The 13,510-nt window shown below is 40.9% G+C and overlaps 1 protein-coding gene across 1 annotated transcript in view; it reads right to left on the reverse strand.

Moving 5' to 3' along the window:
- Window positions 1-2,360: 2,360 nt before the first annotated feature.
- Window positions 2,361-13,510, reverse strand: part of LOC106596435 (protein ELFN1-like) — an 83,259-nt gene continuing 72,109 nt past the window's right edge. Inside the window, exon 3 of the mRNA XM_045715048.1 lies at window positions 2,361-7,294. Coding sequence (XP_045571004.1) covers window positions 4,497-6,905 — 2,409 coding nt within the window. The 5' untranslated portion in view covers window positions 6,906-7,294 and the 3' untranslated portion in view covers window positions 2,361-4,496. The remainder of the gene's footprint in view (window positions 7,295-13,510) is intronic.

A 13,510-nucleotide genomic window follows, 5' to 3' on the forward strand; every position in this document is an offset into this window, starting at 1 on the left:
AATGATGGAGGCCACTGTGGTCTTGGGGACCTTTAATGTGGCAGACATTTTTTGGTACCCTTCCCCAGATCTGTGCCTTTACACAATCTTGTCTCGGAGCTCTATGGACAATTCCTTCGACCTCATGGCTTGGTTTTTGCTCTGACATGCACTGTCAACTGTGGGACCTTAAATATACCCTGTCCAATCATTGGAATTTACCACAATTGGACTCCAATCCAGTTGTAGAAACATCTCAAGGATGATCAATGGAAACAGCATGCACCTGAGCTCAATTTCAAGTCTCATAGCAAAATGTCTGAATACTTCTTTTTTTATTATAAAAAGCTGTTTGGTTGTGTATTGTCTATAGATTGCTGAGGAAAAACATTTATTTAATCAATTTTTGAATAAGGCTGTAATGTAACAAAATGTGTAAAAAGTCAAGGGGTCTGAATACTTTCCGGAGGCACTGTAGACAAATGTGTGCCTTTCCAAATAATGTCCAATCAATTGAATTTACAACAGGTGGACTCCAATCAAGTTGTAGAAATCTCTCAAGGATGATCAATGGAATCAGGATGTACACTTTCAAGTCTCATAGCAAAGGGACTGAATACTTAAGTAAAAAATGTCTTCGAACTTTGTCGTTATGGGGTATTGTGTGTAGATTGATGATATTTTTTATTTATTTAATCAATTTTAGAATAAGGCTGTAATGTAACAAAATGTGGAAAAAGTCAAGGGGTCTGAATATTTTCTGAATGCTCTGTAATCTGATAACACCTAAGATTCTCTGGAGACAGTTACATCATGTCTGAGAGAAAAGGAAATAGCTTTTTTCAAATGGTACCACAATTGCTAACAATCTCCTGACTCCTTATCTATTGGACACTTTCCAGTCAGTTTCAGATGCTGAAATCTTATCTGAGATATGAAGATACATTTTCATAACACATACCTGTGTTATTTCCCATCAATCCTCACACATTTCAAATAGAAGTGCTGTTTTAACCTACAAAAAATCGAATACATATATGTATTAGGTGACCCTTACATTTTGTGAAATTATAGTGATTTTTCAAGAAAAGCAATAACTGTGTTCCCTGCTTGTTTTTGATGTGCTGAATACTACCCCTTCACTTTTGCTGAAATATTTGCATAACCTCAAAAGGTAAATTAAAATATCTCTTTCTAAGCCAAATACACTTAAAGGGATAGTTCACCCAAATTAGAAATTACATATTGGTTTCCTTTCCCTGTAAGCAGTCTATGGACAAAGTATAACAGCAATCCATGCTTTAGATTTTGCTTTGCAGATTGGCATTTATTGTCATGAATCTTGCCTGGAGGCAGCTCTGCAGAGTGGTCACTAGCTGGCACAGCGACAAAGTCATAAAATCGGATTTTAAACCTTACCCTAACCTTAACCACACTGCTAACCCTAATGCCTAACCTTATATTTTGTTTTCATGAATCTTTATGATATAGGCAATTTTGACTTAGCAGCTTGCCCATATAGAGGAAAATTGCTCAGTTCTTTCTTCAGGGCAAGATTCATGACAATAAATGCCAACCTGCTTTTGCTTTGAATGTTTTGGAAGCGTATTGGTTTCCTTACCCATTCCACGGTCCTGTGTAGATTGTCAGACAAGCGTGACTGACTCTAAGAGCATTGCTTATAGAAGCGACACAGTATGTGCAGTCAGTATGGGGTTTCAGGTTTTTAAGTTCAGTGTTCCACAGTTGGCACTTTTAAGGTTAAGATATCTGACAACCATTGGGGACAAGACAAATTGATGTTTGTTTTTCAAAGGAGAGGCAGTCCTAGGGCTCGATTCAATCCATGCAGCTGAAGATAAGCGCTGTAGTGCGATTGAAATGTAAAGGTAATTTCCGATTGAGACGACATGTAGCGTTTACCGTGAATGCAGTCTCTGTGAACGAAGGAACATTACATTAAATGTATATCGCGCTTCAGCGTAGGTCTTCAGCGCTACGTATTGAATCGAGCCCTCAGCATTTTGTGAACATAATAAATATCTTCAGCTCCCAAGATAAATGCATGCAGTCACTTCTTCATAAGCACTTGCTTGGATATGTTCAGCAGAGCATTGGAAACACTGCCAATACTCCGATGGAAAAGGTGTTGTATTACAGGATAGCCTACATTTGAATATTTAGCTATACATGAAGAATGGTACAAGTTGCTGATCATTATATTATGAACATTTCATAGTTTGGTAGAACCATTAAAGTATCATAAAAACATGATAATGATGTGTGTGATACAAATAAGCAAGTTTTCTCATACATTCAGGATTCCGTACATTCAGGATTCATATCTTGATTCAGATTTCAAAAACAAGAAAAGAACATAATGAAGATACTGATGGGTGCACCCTTCCCTTTATTTCACAGTACTTTGTCTGAAAGCAGGTAACATAGTATTAAGAAATGAAATAAAAACACTTTATTGTGCTCTTGTTTGTTTCCACCGGTTTCCCAACAATTCTAACTTTTATGAGCCACAGAAGTGCTACAATATGCAGTATAAAAACATGTAGCTTACTTGCTAATTTATCTATAAATCTGACAGCTCTTGGAATCTATTGAAATGCATTTAGAAAAATTACATCAAATAAGGACTTGTCAACAATATCAACACTGAAAGGAAAATAAAGAAAATTACAGTCGCACACATATCCCAGAAGTTTAAGGCGGTTGAAATAAGAACTCAGACAGCCAAGTTACCTCTTGTATCCACTCAAAAATAGTGTATTGATAATATACAAATCCAGCGGCAGAAGTTTAGTTCAGGCATTCATGGGATATTATTTAATAGTTAACCATGGCATGTTGATATACCTCTGATTGGTGATGTCTAATTTACAAAAGTGTCATAACAGCCACACAATATAGGAAAATATCCTTCAACAAGAGCCTTCAGTGAAACCAACAACTTTGCTGTTTTTTACTTTGTTGGCTGAGAATTGCAGACAAATATAAAATATGATAAGTTATGGGAAATATATTAATTGATATAGATGTAGAGACAAAGGAAACTGGAGATTATGGTTGTAAATAGCAAATAAAAAAAATCTCTGAAATAAAATGAAAAAGCTGCCATATACAGATTTCATCATCTATATTGTACATTCATCCATCGGGCCATAGGACAGATATTCCAGTAGAGAATGTGAACTGCATTCTCAGCATTCTGCCTAAACAACAGGTGGGAAACTAAAGGTGCCTTCTGTGGAAAATATTGGTAATATAAAGATGAATGGTCAATTACACTTTCAACAAAAGTAACTCTTAAAATGTTTTGGCTCTTTGAAACACAGTAGAACAAATTCAAATTATATGCATATGGAACCTGATTTACTATGTTCACACATATCTAAGACCAGTGTTTCCCAACCCCCAACTGTACCTATTTTTGTTGTAGCCCTGGACAACCACACCTGATTCTACTTATCAACTAATCATCAAGCCCTTGACAAGTTGAATCAGGGGTTTTAGTGCTGGGCTACAACTAAAATGTGTGCTGTTGGAGGTACTTGAGGACCGGAGTTGGGAAACACTTTCTTAGACCATGCAGAAAGAAAATGTAAACACTTCAGCTTTTTCTACTTTGGTTCTAAAGATATGACTAATGGCTCACAATGCCGATGCCTAAGACAGACCATCAGCATCAGAATAATACAATGAACTGTCTTATGTGGAATATTACATTTAGAAAATTCCAGCCTTTTAATATTGTGCAATTTGTTTAGTGGCCTCTAAAATGTATTATGTGATAGTGCTGTAAATAGGGGAAGGGAAAGTTAAGTGGTCTGGGTAACATAATACCAATTATCTGACCAGTGTAACGTTTATCAGTTAGGACACGGAAATCATTAGAAAACAAATAAAGTAGCTGTCTTTGAAATCCATGGACTAAACCTGAATCAAACATAATTTTTGAAATCTTATTAACAGAAAACATTGCAGACATAGAAACTGTATCAGTACATAGTTCCATTGTAGAATGAAATATATGTGGGGAGAAAAAATGTTCTTTTTCGTATGATTGTTCAGTAGTTCTTCAAGAAAAATATTGAGGATTCAATAGACATGTTTTTCAATATTTGTTACAGTATTTTCTCAAAGTACACAACAGCAAATCCACTGTCACAGGACTTGGCCATGCGATACCCAAATACCTATAATCCATTGCAACATATAATATGTATATTCTTAATTTGCAATATGTTTTCTTCTTGAAACGTTAGATTACAGTTTATTCCCATAAATTCCATACATAATGTGACAAATTTAAGATGGTCATTTCCAAGATGGTCATTTCCAAGGTTCTTTTCCTATTTTACTCACAGTCAAAATATGTTGCTATATATACGTTTAAGTAGTTGATCGCAATATGGAAGTATCCATCCAATCAATAGTGAGTTTCACATATAAGGTTTCTGTGTCATTTCTGAAAGTTGTGGTCCAGTAGAAAATACTTGGAGAGATTAAGATTTCTGTTGAGCAGATACACCTTTCCAGTAGTCTAAAATGTCATGCAGGTCCTCATCCTTGGCAAACTGCACTTTTTTACGTAGCGCATGCCCTGCAGCCATGTACTCGTCCTCGTCTTTGTGCCGTTTGCCACGGAGTTTGAAGCGCTCCCAGATAGTGTGATGAGGTTTGCAGTAGTACTCAGGACTGGAGGAGTAGCTGAGGTTATGGTACTGAGGTGAGAGCGGAGAGTACGCCATGTCTCTGGGGCGGGGCCGAGTTAGGGGCTCCAGGATGGAGGGCTTGTGGCTTCCGGGCCCTTCCAGCTCCTCGATCTGCAGCTGGTGGCTGTCGGGATAGGAGTGCCGGTGCTCATTGTACTGCCTGATCTTCTCCGCCTCTGCCCTAAGGATGGCAGCGGCTGGCGTTACAGTGAGGATGGTCTCACCCATTGGCGAGGTCTTCTCTATGTACTTGGACTCTGAGCGGTAAGGCCTTGGGCTCCGCATTGGACCTCCAGTGGCAGTGCTGGGCCGCTTTGGCGGGACATCCGAGGTGTGGTGCCTCTGTAACGAGTGGTGGTAGCTGTCCTTATACACTGGGGACAGGAAGCCAGACTTGCTCTGCGGCTGCTCTGATATTAGGACCAGCTGGGGTTCCTGGGTGGACACAGCTCCTGATTTCACCCCTTGAAAAGATGTGGATTCTGACTTCAGAGCATCGATACAGTTGTTAATGATCTGATTAACCTTATCCACCTCTTTTGCAATGGTTGAAATCTCAGCTACTGACCCTTGGCTGTTCCCAGGCATGGACATCCCAGGCATGGACATCTCACACTCTCTGCGTTCATGGTGGTCCCCGGTTCCTCGCACCTCTATGTAACTTCCCTTGGCCATTTTAGGCGTGTCATCTCTTATCTCCTGCAGTTTGTACTGCTCCATTTCACTACCAGATGGTAGGTATGGCATGCGGGACATACTCTCCCCACCCATCATTTGCTTCTGTGACATCCTGGAAATGGTTCCCCCTTCAAGCTCTTGTCCATATTTTAGTTCAATTATACTTTTCTTTAGGCTGCCTGCCTTTTTGTGCTTTTCATCTTGCTGACGTTTTTTACGCAAGCAATAGTAGACCACCCCTAGGACAATCACCATACTAAAGAGACAACCTAGGATGGTCATAATGTAGTGGGTAGCTGTTGCATGGTTTTGTGATCTCTCTTTCCCATTCCAGGGTCCTGTGGAGACTGCCAGACAAGTATGATTGAATCTAAGATTATTCTTTATAGAAGCGACACAGTACGTGTATTCAGTATGTGGTTTCAGGTTTTTAAGTTCAATGTCCTCATTCTGAATTTTGAGGTTTTGAATATCAGTGAAAAAGCTGTTATTGTAGAGAACCAGGCTGTACATCTTCTTGAAGGGATGGGGGATCTGAACAGTGATGGTGGCGCTTGTTTTAGAGACTTGCTTCAGCTTCATACTGGGTTTTACATCCACATTAATCACCGTTGGGTTGATACTCATACTCTCATCTGGCTCAGTTCCGGAGGGACAGTCCTCCAGCCCACAGGGAGTGTAGTCTGGTGGGAGTGTGGTGGTCTCAGGAGGCACAGGTATGTACGGCGTCACATAGTCGTCTGTACACACAGTGGAGAGCATATGGAGGGCATTCCGAAAAGTCGGGTTGTTAGGGTTCTGGCTGAGCAGACTGTAGCCAGAGACACCTGATGGGGAGTCACAGACCATCCGTTCATTTGTCCTGTTGGGGAATGCAGAGAGCCACTTCACAAAGCCAAGTAGTTCACAGGAACAGTTGAAAGGGTTGGTGTACAGCTCACAGGTAGTCAGTTTAGTCAGGCTGGTAAACGTGGTCCCATCTAGCTGCTGGATACGGTTCATGGAGAGGTCGATGTTTTCCAGGCTATAGCACTCCAAAAAGGCATTGGGTGTCACAGTCTCAATCAGATTGGCCTGGAGGTAGAGGTACTGCAGCTTTCCCAAACCCCTGAGGATGCCCTCAGTAAGGTTACGGAGTTTGTTGAAGCCTAACTGAAGGACCTGTAAGTTGAACTGGGCAGAAAAGGCCCCGTCATCTATGTAGTTGATCTCATTCTTGGTCAGGTTTAGGTAGGTCAGGTTGGCGAAGCGGCTGAGGGCAGAGAAATGGATACTTTTGATCTTGTTTTCATTGAGCCGAAGGTCCACAATGGTGCTGTTGATATGCGTGGGGATGGCCTCGTATGGAGGCTGGTTTTGGCTGCAGATGGCCAGCCACACAAAACCCTTCTCGCCTTCGATGAGCCAGCAGTCCCCATTGACTCTGCCTATATGGGTAAAATATACTATGGCCACAGACCAGAAAAAGGCACTCATTACCATAGCTCCACCGCAGGCCATTGGTGCTCCTCTTGATGTCATGGGCAGGGCCCAAAAGCTCTAAGACGGGAACACCACTGTGGTTTCTAAAGATGCTGAACTGAACTCTTTGTAATCTAGCTGGACTTTCAAGTGTTCTCCTCAGCGAGGACAATCAATATATTGGCCTTCTGTCCAGGGAAGGATAATTCGGTCCCAATGTTCCAGCCATTTACAAAAAGATGTTGGGCATGTGCATTTAGACCAGCATCCATCCAATGACTTTAACCTGGAGTGAAGTTCTAGAGATGGTTCGCTGAGATTCAGTATTTCACCACCTCAGATTGTCTTGTGCTTATTTCCCCAGGGATAACATCGTTGATCGGTCTCATCCTATTGTTTCTTCCTCTGTCTTTCTTGCTGGGTGGCATTCATGGGCTCAGAGGAACTCCCTGTGAAGAAAAGAGAAGCAGGCACACGTTAGGGGAATCAACAACTGCTTGAATGTGAGGTTTGCAATTTGAATATAACCACATTTACACCACTTCGTTTAAAAAGTATATATTTTTTTGGCCAGAAATATTCAAAATACATGCCATGCTGCACAAGTAGAATGATATTTCTCCTTTATAGACCATTTGTAGCAGTCAAATAACATGTTGCCCAATCTGTATTTTATATTCTACATTCTAATCATCTGTCATGTATACTGCACAAATGGATCCAAATAATCAAGACACATTTTGTTTTACACGTTAAGTAAAAATAGCAAATATCATTTTAAAGGCAAAATAGGATTAATGTGTATGCTTCCTCTTTCATTGCCATCCAATTATTTTGTACACAATTTCAGAGGTGCTTTGCGTTCCCTGTGGCATATTGCTATTAAAGGAAACCTTTGGCCAATTACCACTTGACAGGTTGGGGAAAGCAGGGTCCCTATTTTCACACCATTAACCCGAGGACTGTCAAACACAACTGAGTCCAACTAATGTTTAGATGCAGCATTCAATTAATTAATTACTCTGCACCATACTAAAATGTCTTCTCAAGAACCTTATAGATGTTTTAATTTGACAACAGAAATAGAACATAATGGCTTTCAGTGCCATGGATGTGTCTCTTTAACATCTTACGGTAACTACTGAGGATACAAACCGTGAACCAAAAATAGCAAGCTGTTCATTGTCAATTTAACCCTGTCAGATAGCTCCCCTGGGAAATTGCAGTGTTCCATTGGGTCTGGTTAAATAATTGGACCCAATCAATTTTATCAACAGCCCAAGGTTTCTGAATAAAGTTGATAGCTGCAGGAGAAAACCTTGGAGCTGGGTGTGTAGCCTATAGATCCTGGTTTTATGGAGCGGTATTAATGAATTATTAGTCATAAACAGCAGGTGACCTCAGCATGGGAGGTGCTGAGAGGAATGAACGTCAAATGTTTAAGCATATGAGTCATTCTCATAATAGTCTTAGGTAATAAGTTGCACCACGGTCGACCAGCACAGCCGTGGTCATAATCAGCAGCAGTGGCCAGCGAGGAACACTGAGACACTTCGTCTTCCTGGAACAATACTTTTGTGTTTGGACTATGAATTGCATACACTAGTTCTATTCAAAGAACTACCTTATAACTTTGATATTCCCACCATACTAAATCATGATGCTTTTTCCATTTCTTAGCGGATTTCATTGTGCTGAATATAAAAAAAAATATGGGATAGGCTATTGCACGTGCCAATTACGATATTGATTTATATGTTATGACTGCATGCCAAACATAAAAGTGTTTGTTCTCCTTTTTGATAATAAGAACTGAGGCTACAAAATGCCTATGGAGGAATGAAAATGATTTACTGCACGCCAGACATTTCTGAGTGAGAGGGGAAACATTTAATCTGCATTCACTAATGTGTAGTCAATACATCTTGCTGACCCAAGGCCTACAGTATACTTCATTGTCAGTGGCACCTAGTATTGCTTTTTTATCCAGACCTGAGCCACTTAACTAGCTTTCAAATCAGATTGGACTCAGTCAGTTATTCATTTTTCATTGTTAAAATTCAATATGATGGCAAACATAGCCACAGAAGGAATGCTCACCACCAAGGCAGGGGTCTCAGCTCAGAGCGATGAATTACATGTTCTCTTCTCCGGTCCACTTAAAGCAGCCCAGACATCTCAGAGGGAGATATTTGTTTAGACCTCACAGAGATGTGTAGGCTACTGTACAGAACAACACCTAGTACCTCGTCTGCCATGCTTACTGCTGTCACACTTGAACATTTCTAAGAACAATGAGAATCAAGAAGACAACCAACCTCTAACCTGCAAAGACAGAGAGGGATTTGTGTATATTCATAATTTAACAAAGCCAATGAGAGATGTTTCAATTATGAAAATTATGTTTATGAGGAGAAGTCATTTCTTTTTCATATTATACATATTATTCATATTAAGACCTGGAAGGATTCCTGCTGTTTTTTTAAAAGAAGAAAGCAAATCAAATTTTAATCCAATCTAATCCAATATATTAGAAATACAAGTTACTGTTCGAGAAATGGTACTTGTGGACTTCCCTTAAGTAACATCAAATATTCAACTCTTCTAGATCCGGGGACTGTGTTATTACAGCCATTAATTCATTGTGAATGGTGTGGGAGTGACTGACCATGAAAGTGGGCTGGAAACACAAGTGATGGATAGGTTAATCATAGAGGACAGCAGTTGAATACTTTAAACCCAGAGGTATGTGGTGTGCGCCCTCATCACTAGCCTCTCTTAGCCCTCTGATGCATCTGCTGACACAGGCCAGTGGATGCGTTGCCTTGTGGGAGGCCACAGAGGGTGAGAAGAAAGGTGTCCCTAGGTGGTAGAGGACATAGGCCTTTACATAAAGGGGACAATCATGTTGCTACAACAGGATAATTGTGACAGTTTATTGCCGAGGGAATACACCTCAAATTGGAACCGTGGACCTAAGGTCATTCCAGAAGTCTGTTGACCTTTTGTGTGGTCTGCCCACCATGCTCCAATTAGGCCTAAACAAATGTTGTGTTGCCATCTAGCATTGCTATCATCAATGAGGAAGTGAGCATATGTTTTCAGGAAGTCAAAATAACTAACAGCCATACCATGATCTCTAGGGCACAATACTGAACTGTTCATATTCAAAAACAAAACTGTCCACATTCCACGAACTAAAGGACAATATGAATACAATTTCCATTGTTTAGTATTCTCTTACTGTACAGTGTACATGATGCTGGCTTGATTCTAATGGGAATCACTGATAATAGAGGAAGTATGTCCATTGTTCAACATAAACCTATTCAGGACTACACTGGTCAGCATGTTTGCACATAAGTGCTGATTGGTACAGAAACAGGGTTGTTGAGGCTAAGATTAATCACTATGTATTACTGACACAGTCATCAGTCAGTGGAAAAGTTCCAGTGTTTTCATTTTCTAAATATGCCTTACCTTGAAAAGAACATTTGTTATATCCGTGCAATGATTCATTATACTCTTAGCACCTTTCATTCAAATCACTGAGTCAAGCTACTTCTACAAGTAATATGCTTTTTCCATTTTAATGGAGATGTTTAAGCCTAACTAAAACAAAAGAGCGGAGCCATTCATAGAGCTGTCTTGTATGGGGGGAAAGCATACTGTGGCTATGGATGAGTTCTGACAGTAAATATGTACTATTGGATCAGAGGGAGCAGTGCTGAAGTAACCTACTGAGGGACTGTTTGTTTTGCTTGGATTTGTATGAGCCCTGAGGGAGAGATTACACATAAATCTAAACCCCAGCTTTGTCTACTCGTGCCTGTGTTATGTGTGAATCGTAAACCCGATACATTTGAATACTAAATTAGGAAGCACACTGTAATACAGCACAGTAGCAAACTGGGTTGTCTCCCATTCTCATATTTCTGCAAACTCACCATTCCCATACACAGTCTGTCTCCACACATACTAAAGATCCTCCATTTTGGGCATGTGTTTTGTGGGGGACTTCGAAGCAGTTACAATAAATTACTTAGTTTCCATTGAGCTTGGGGATGTCTTGAGGCAGTAATGCTGTGAGCTGCTCAACATAAAATGTTAGGTGGCTGTTTGGGTTTGACAGGTTTCTGTAAGGCTGGGGCCATGCCGGCCCCCTCACATCACTGAGTTCTACTGCTGTATGACATGGTCACCAGAGGGGGCTGGTAGCAGGAGCTATAGGAGGATGGGCTCATTGTAAAGACTGGAATGGAATAAATCAAATCAAAATGTATCTGTCGCATGCGCCGAATACAACAGGTGTAGACCTTACAGTGAAATGCTTACTTAGAGGCCCTAACCAACAGTGAGATTTTTAGGTAAAAAATAAGTATTAGGTGAACAATGGATAAGTAAAGAAATAAAAACAACAGTAAAAAGACAGTGAAAAATAACAGTAGTGAGGCTATCTATATACAGTAGTGGAACTGTATCAAACACATGAAACATGTGGAAACCGTTCCATTGATTCCATTCCAGGCATTACAATGAGCCCATCCTCCTATAGCTCCTCCCACCATTCTCCACTGATGGCCACACTTTATGTGGAGCACTCTTTTAATGTCTGTCCGTTGAAACTGGAGGACTTTGTTCGCACTGAAGAGGACTGTGTCCGTTGGCTGAAAAATGCATGTGGCCCAGATTTGAATTAAAAACACATTAAGACAGACTTTTTTGAGTACATGGATGGCATCTGACATTTAGTTTAGTGTACCTAGTTCCCACTATATCACGGGCATGGTAAAGTGGGTGGAGTCACTCTGTCACCTGCTAACCTAGACATAGAACAAGGAATTACATTGTGCACCTCCATGCACTGTGTGGAACGCTCTGCAAGGAAATGCCAAAGGCTACCACTACAAAACCACCTACCACAAAAGTGCATTTACCAAGGGGCATTCAAATATAATCACTTTTTAAACCCTCTGAAAGAAAGGTTCCTGTTTGGAAACACAAACCAAATGTTCCATGAAATGAATATGAAAAGTATGGCTCTGGGAAATATCTGGCGAGGCGAAACTTTTAAAGAGAAAATTGTCTCCTACCATTGTCCCCTCATTCGCTGACCTTTATCGTAAATACCGGCTGGCAGTGTCTGAGAGACGTTCTGACCCGACCTCAGCTCTCTCTTAGCATGGTGTTGTTGCAGGATCCCTTTAGGTGTTAAATGGAAGTTGAAGTTAAACCTGAAAAGATTTTCCCTCATTAATAATGCATAGAGGGGTTTGTTTGTCCGCTGTGACTCACTCCAGTGGGCTCCACATCAATTTCACCACCGCTACTGCGGTCCACAGCATAAATTACAACCCTGCTAGTTCGCCTTGTTAGAGTAACCCGCTGTTGCATATGCATGTTAGTGATTTAGTAAACTACCTTTTGCATAAACAAACCTCTCATCATACATTCAGGTTTAGTGGCTCCGAGTGCTTTAATGCCACCCTGGTGCCTATATGCTTAACGAACAAATCCGACAGTGCTAACTGGCAAAGACATGACAGAATCTCCCATAAGCCACATGGATGAAACTGCTTGGAGATGGTGGGAAAAGAACAACAAACGTTGGAATCCATGTGTATGCATTAGTTTCACCAAAATAAAATAAAATGTTATTATTCGTCACATACACGTGTTTAGCAGATGTTATTGCTGGTGTAGCGAAATGCTTGTAAAACGTGTCACATACTGCAAATGAGCTTAAGGCAGTTAGGGCAGCATGGCATGTTCGTCCTCAGAAGAGCCTATAGGTCTATTTGCAGCCCTGGACTCTTTCCCCATTGGCAGCAATCTCTATGGTCCAATGGTAGTGTAGCCATGAGGGCAGTAGGCCAGAACACCCAGGGCGTCAGAGCCAAGCTCCTCTCCCAGTGGACCCCCAGGCAGCCTAGGCAGCCATTCCCCAGTCTACTTGTTCCCATTGGGGCCCTGCTGCATACAGGGTAATGATGGATTTTCTTGTCATCCCCTGTGAACAACTAATGACGCCCTGATTCAATGATTGTACATTCAATTGTTGTAAATTCCCACTGTTTTGCTTGGTCAAGGCACTTTCATACACTTACATAGCTACACTTTTTGCATTAAATATATTATTGGTGGATTTTATTTGAGAGAGCTACTGTATTCTCCATAAGCAGTCAACGTTGAGGAAAGATACTTCTTTCAAAGGATGTTTAACTCAGAGTGTAGATGCTATTTGATCTTCGTTGTAAGTAGTTGCATTCAAAGTGCCTACAATAAACATATTGGGGCAATACATAGACCCAATGTTTACCATTTGACAACTGACATAACACAGCGTAACTGTGAGGCCAACTAGTATTACTGTTTCATAGGATGGGGCAGACGAGGGTGCTTCGGGAGCTGAGAGCTCATGTTACCTTGAGGGGAGTCTTTCAATGCACTGAATTCAAGTCTGTGATTGCGAGACAGGCTTCTGCTCTCATATGCGGAGCCTCTGGGGTTCTCTCCTCCGCAGCGGCGAGCCAGGGCTTCAAGGCAAAGACATGACAGAATCTCCCATAAGCCTCGTGGATGAAACAGATACAGTAACTAGTGCAACTGTCTCCCAATGAGGTATACTGTATGTAAAGCTGTCATACTGTATCCTATCTAACAGC

Source organism: Salmo salar, chromosome ssa03 (genome assembly GCF_905237065.1).
Source record: "Salmo salar chromosome ssa03, Ssal_v3.1, whole genome shotgun sequence".
In the NCBI taxonomy this organism is placed as follows: Eukaryota; Metazoa; Chordata; class Actinopteri; order Salmoniformes; family Salmonidae; genus Salmo; species Salmo salar.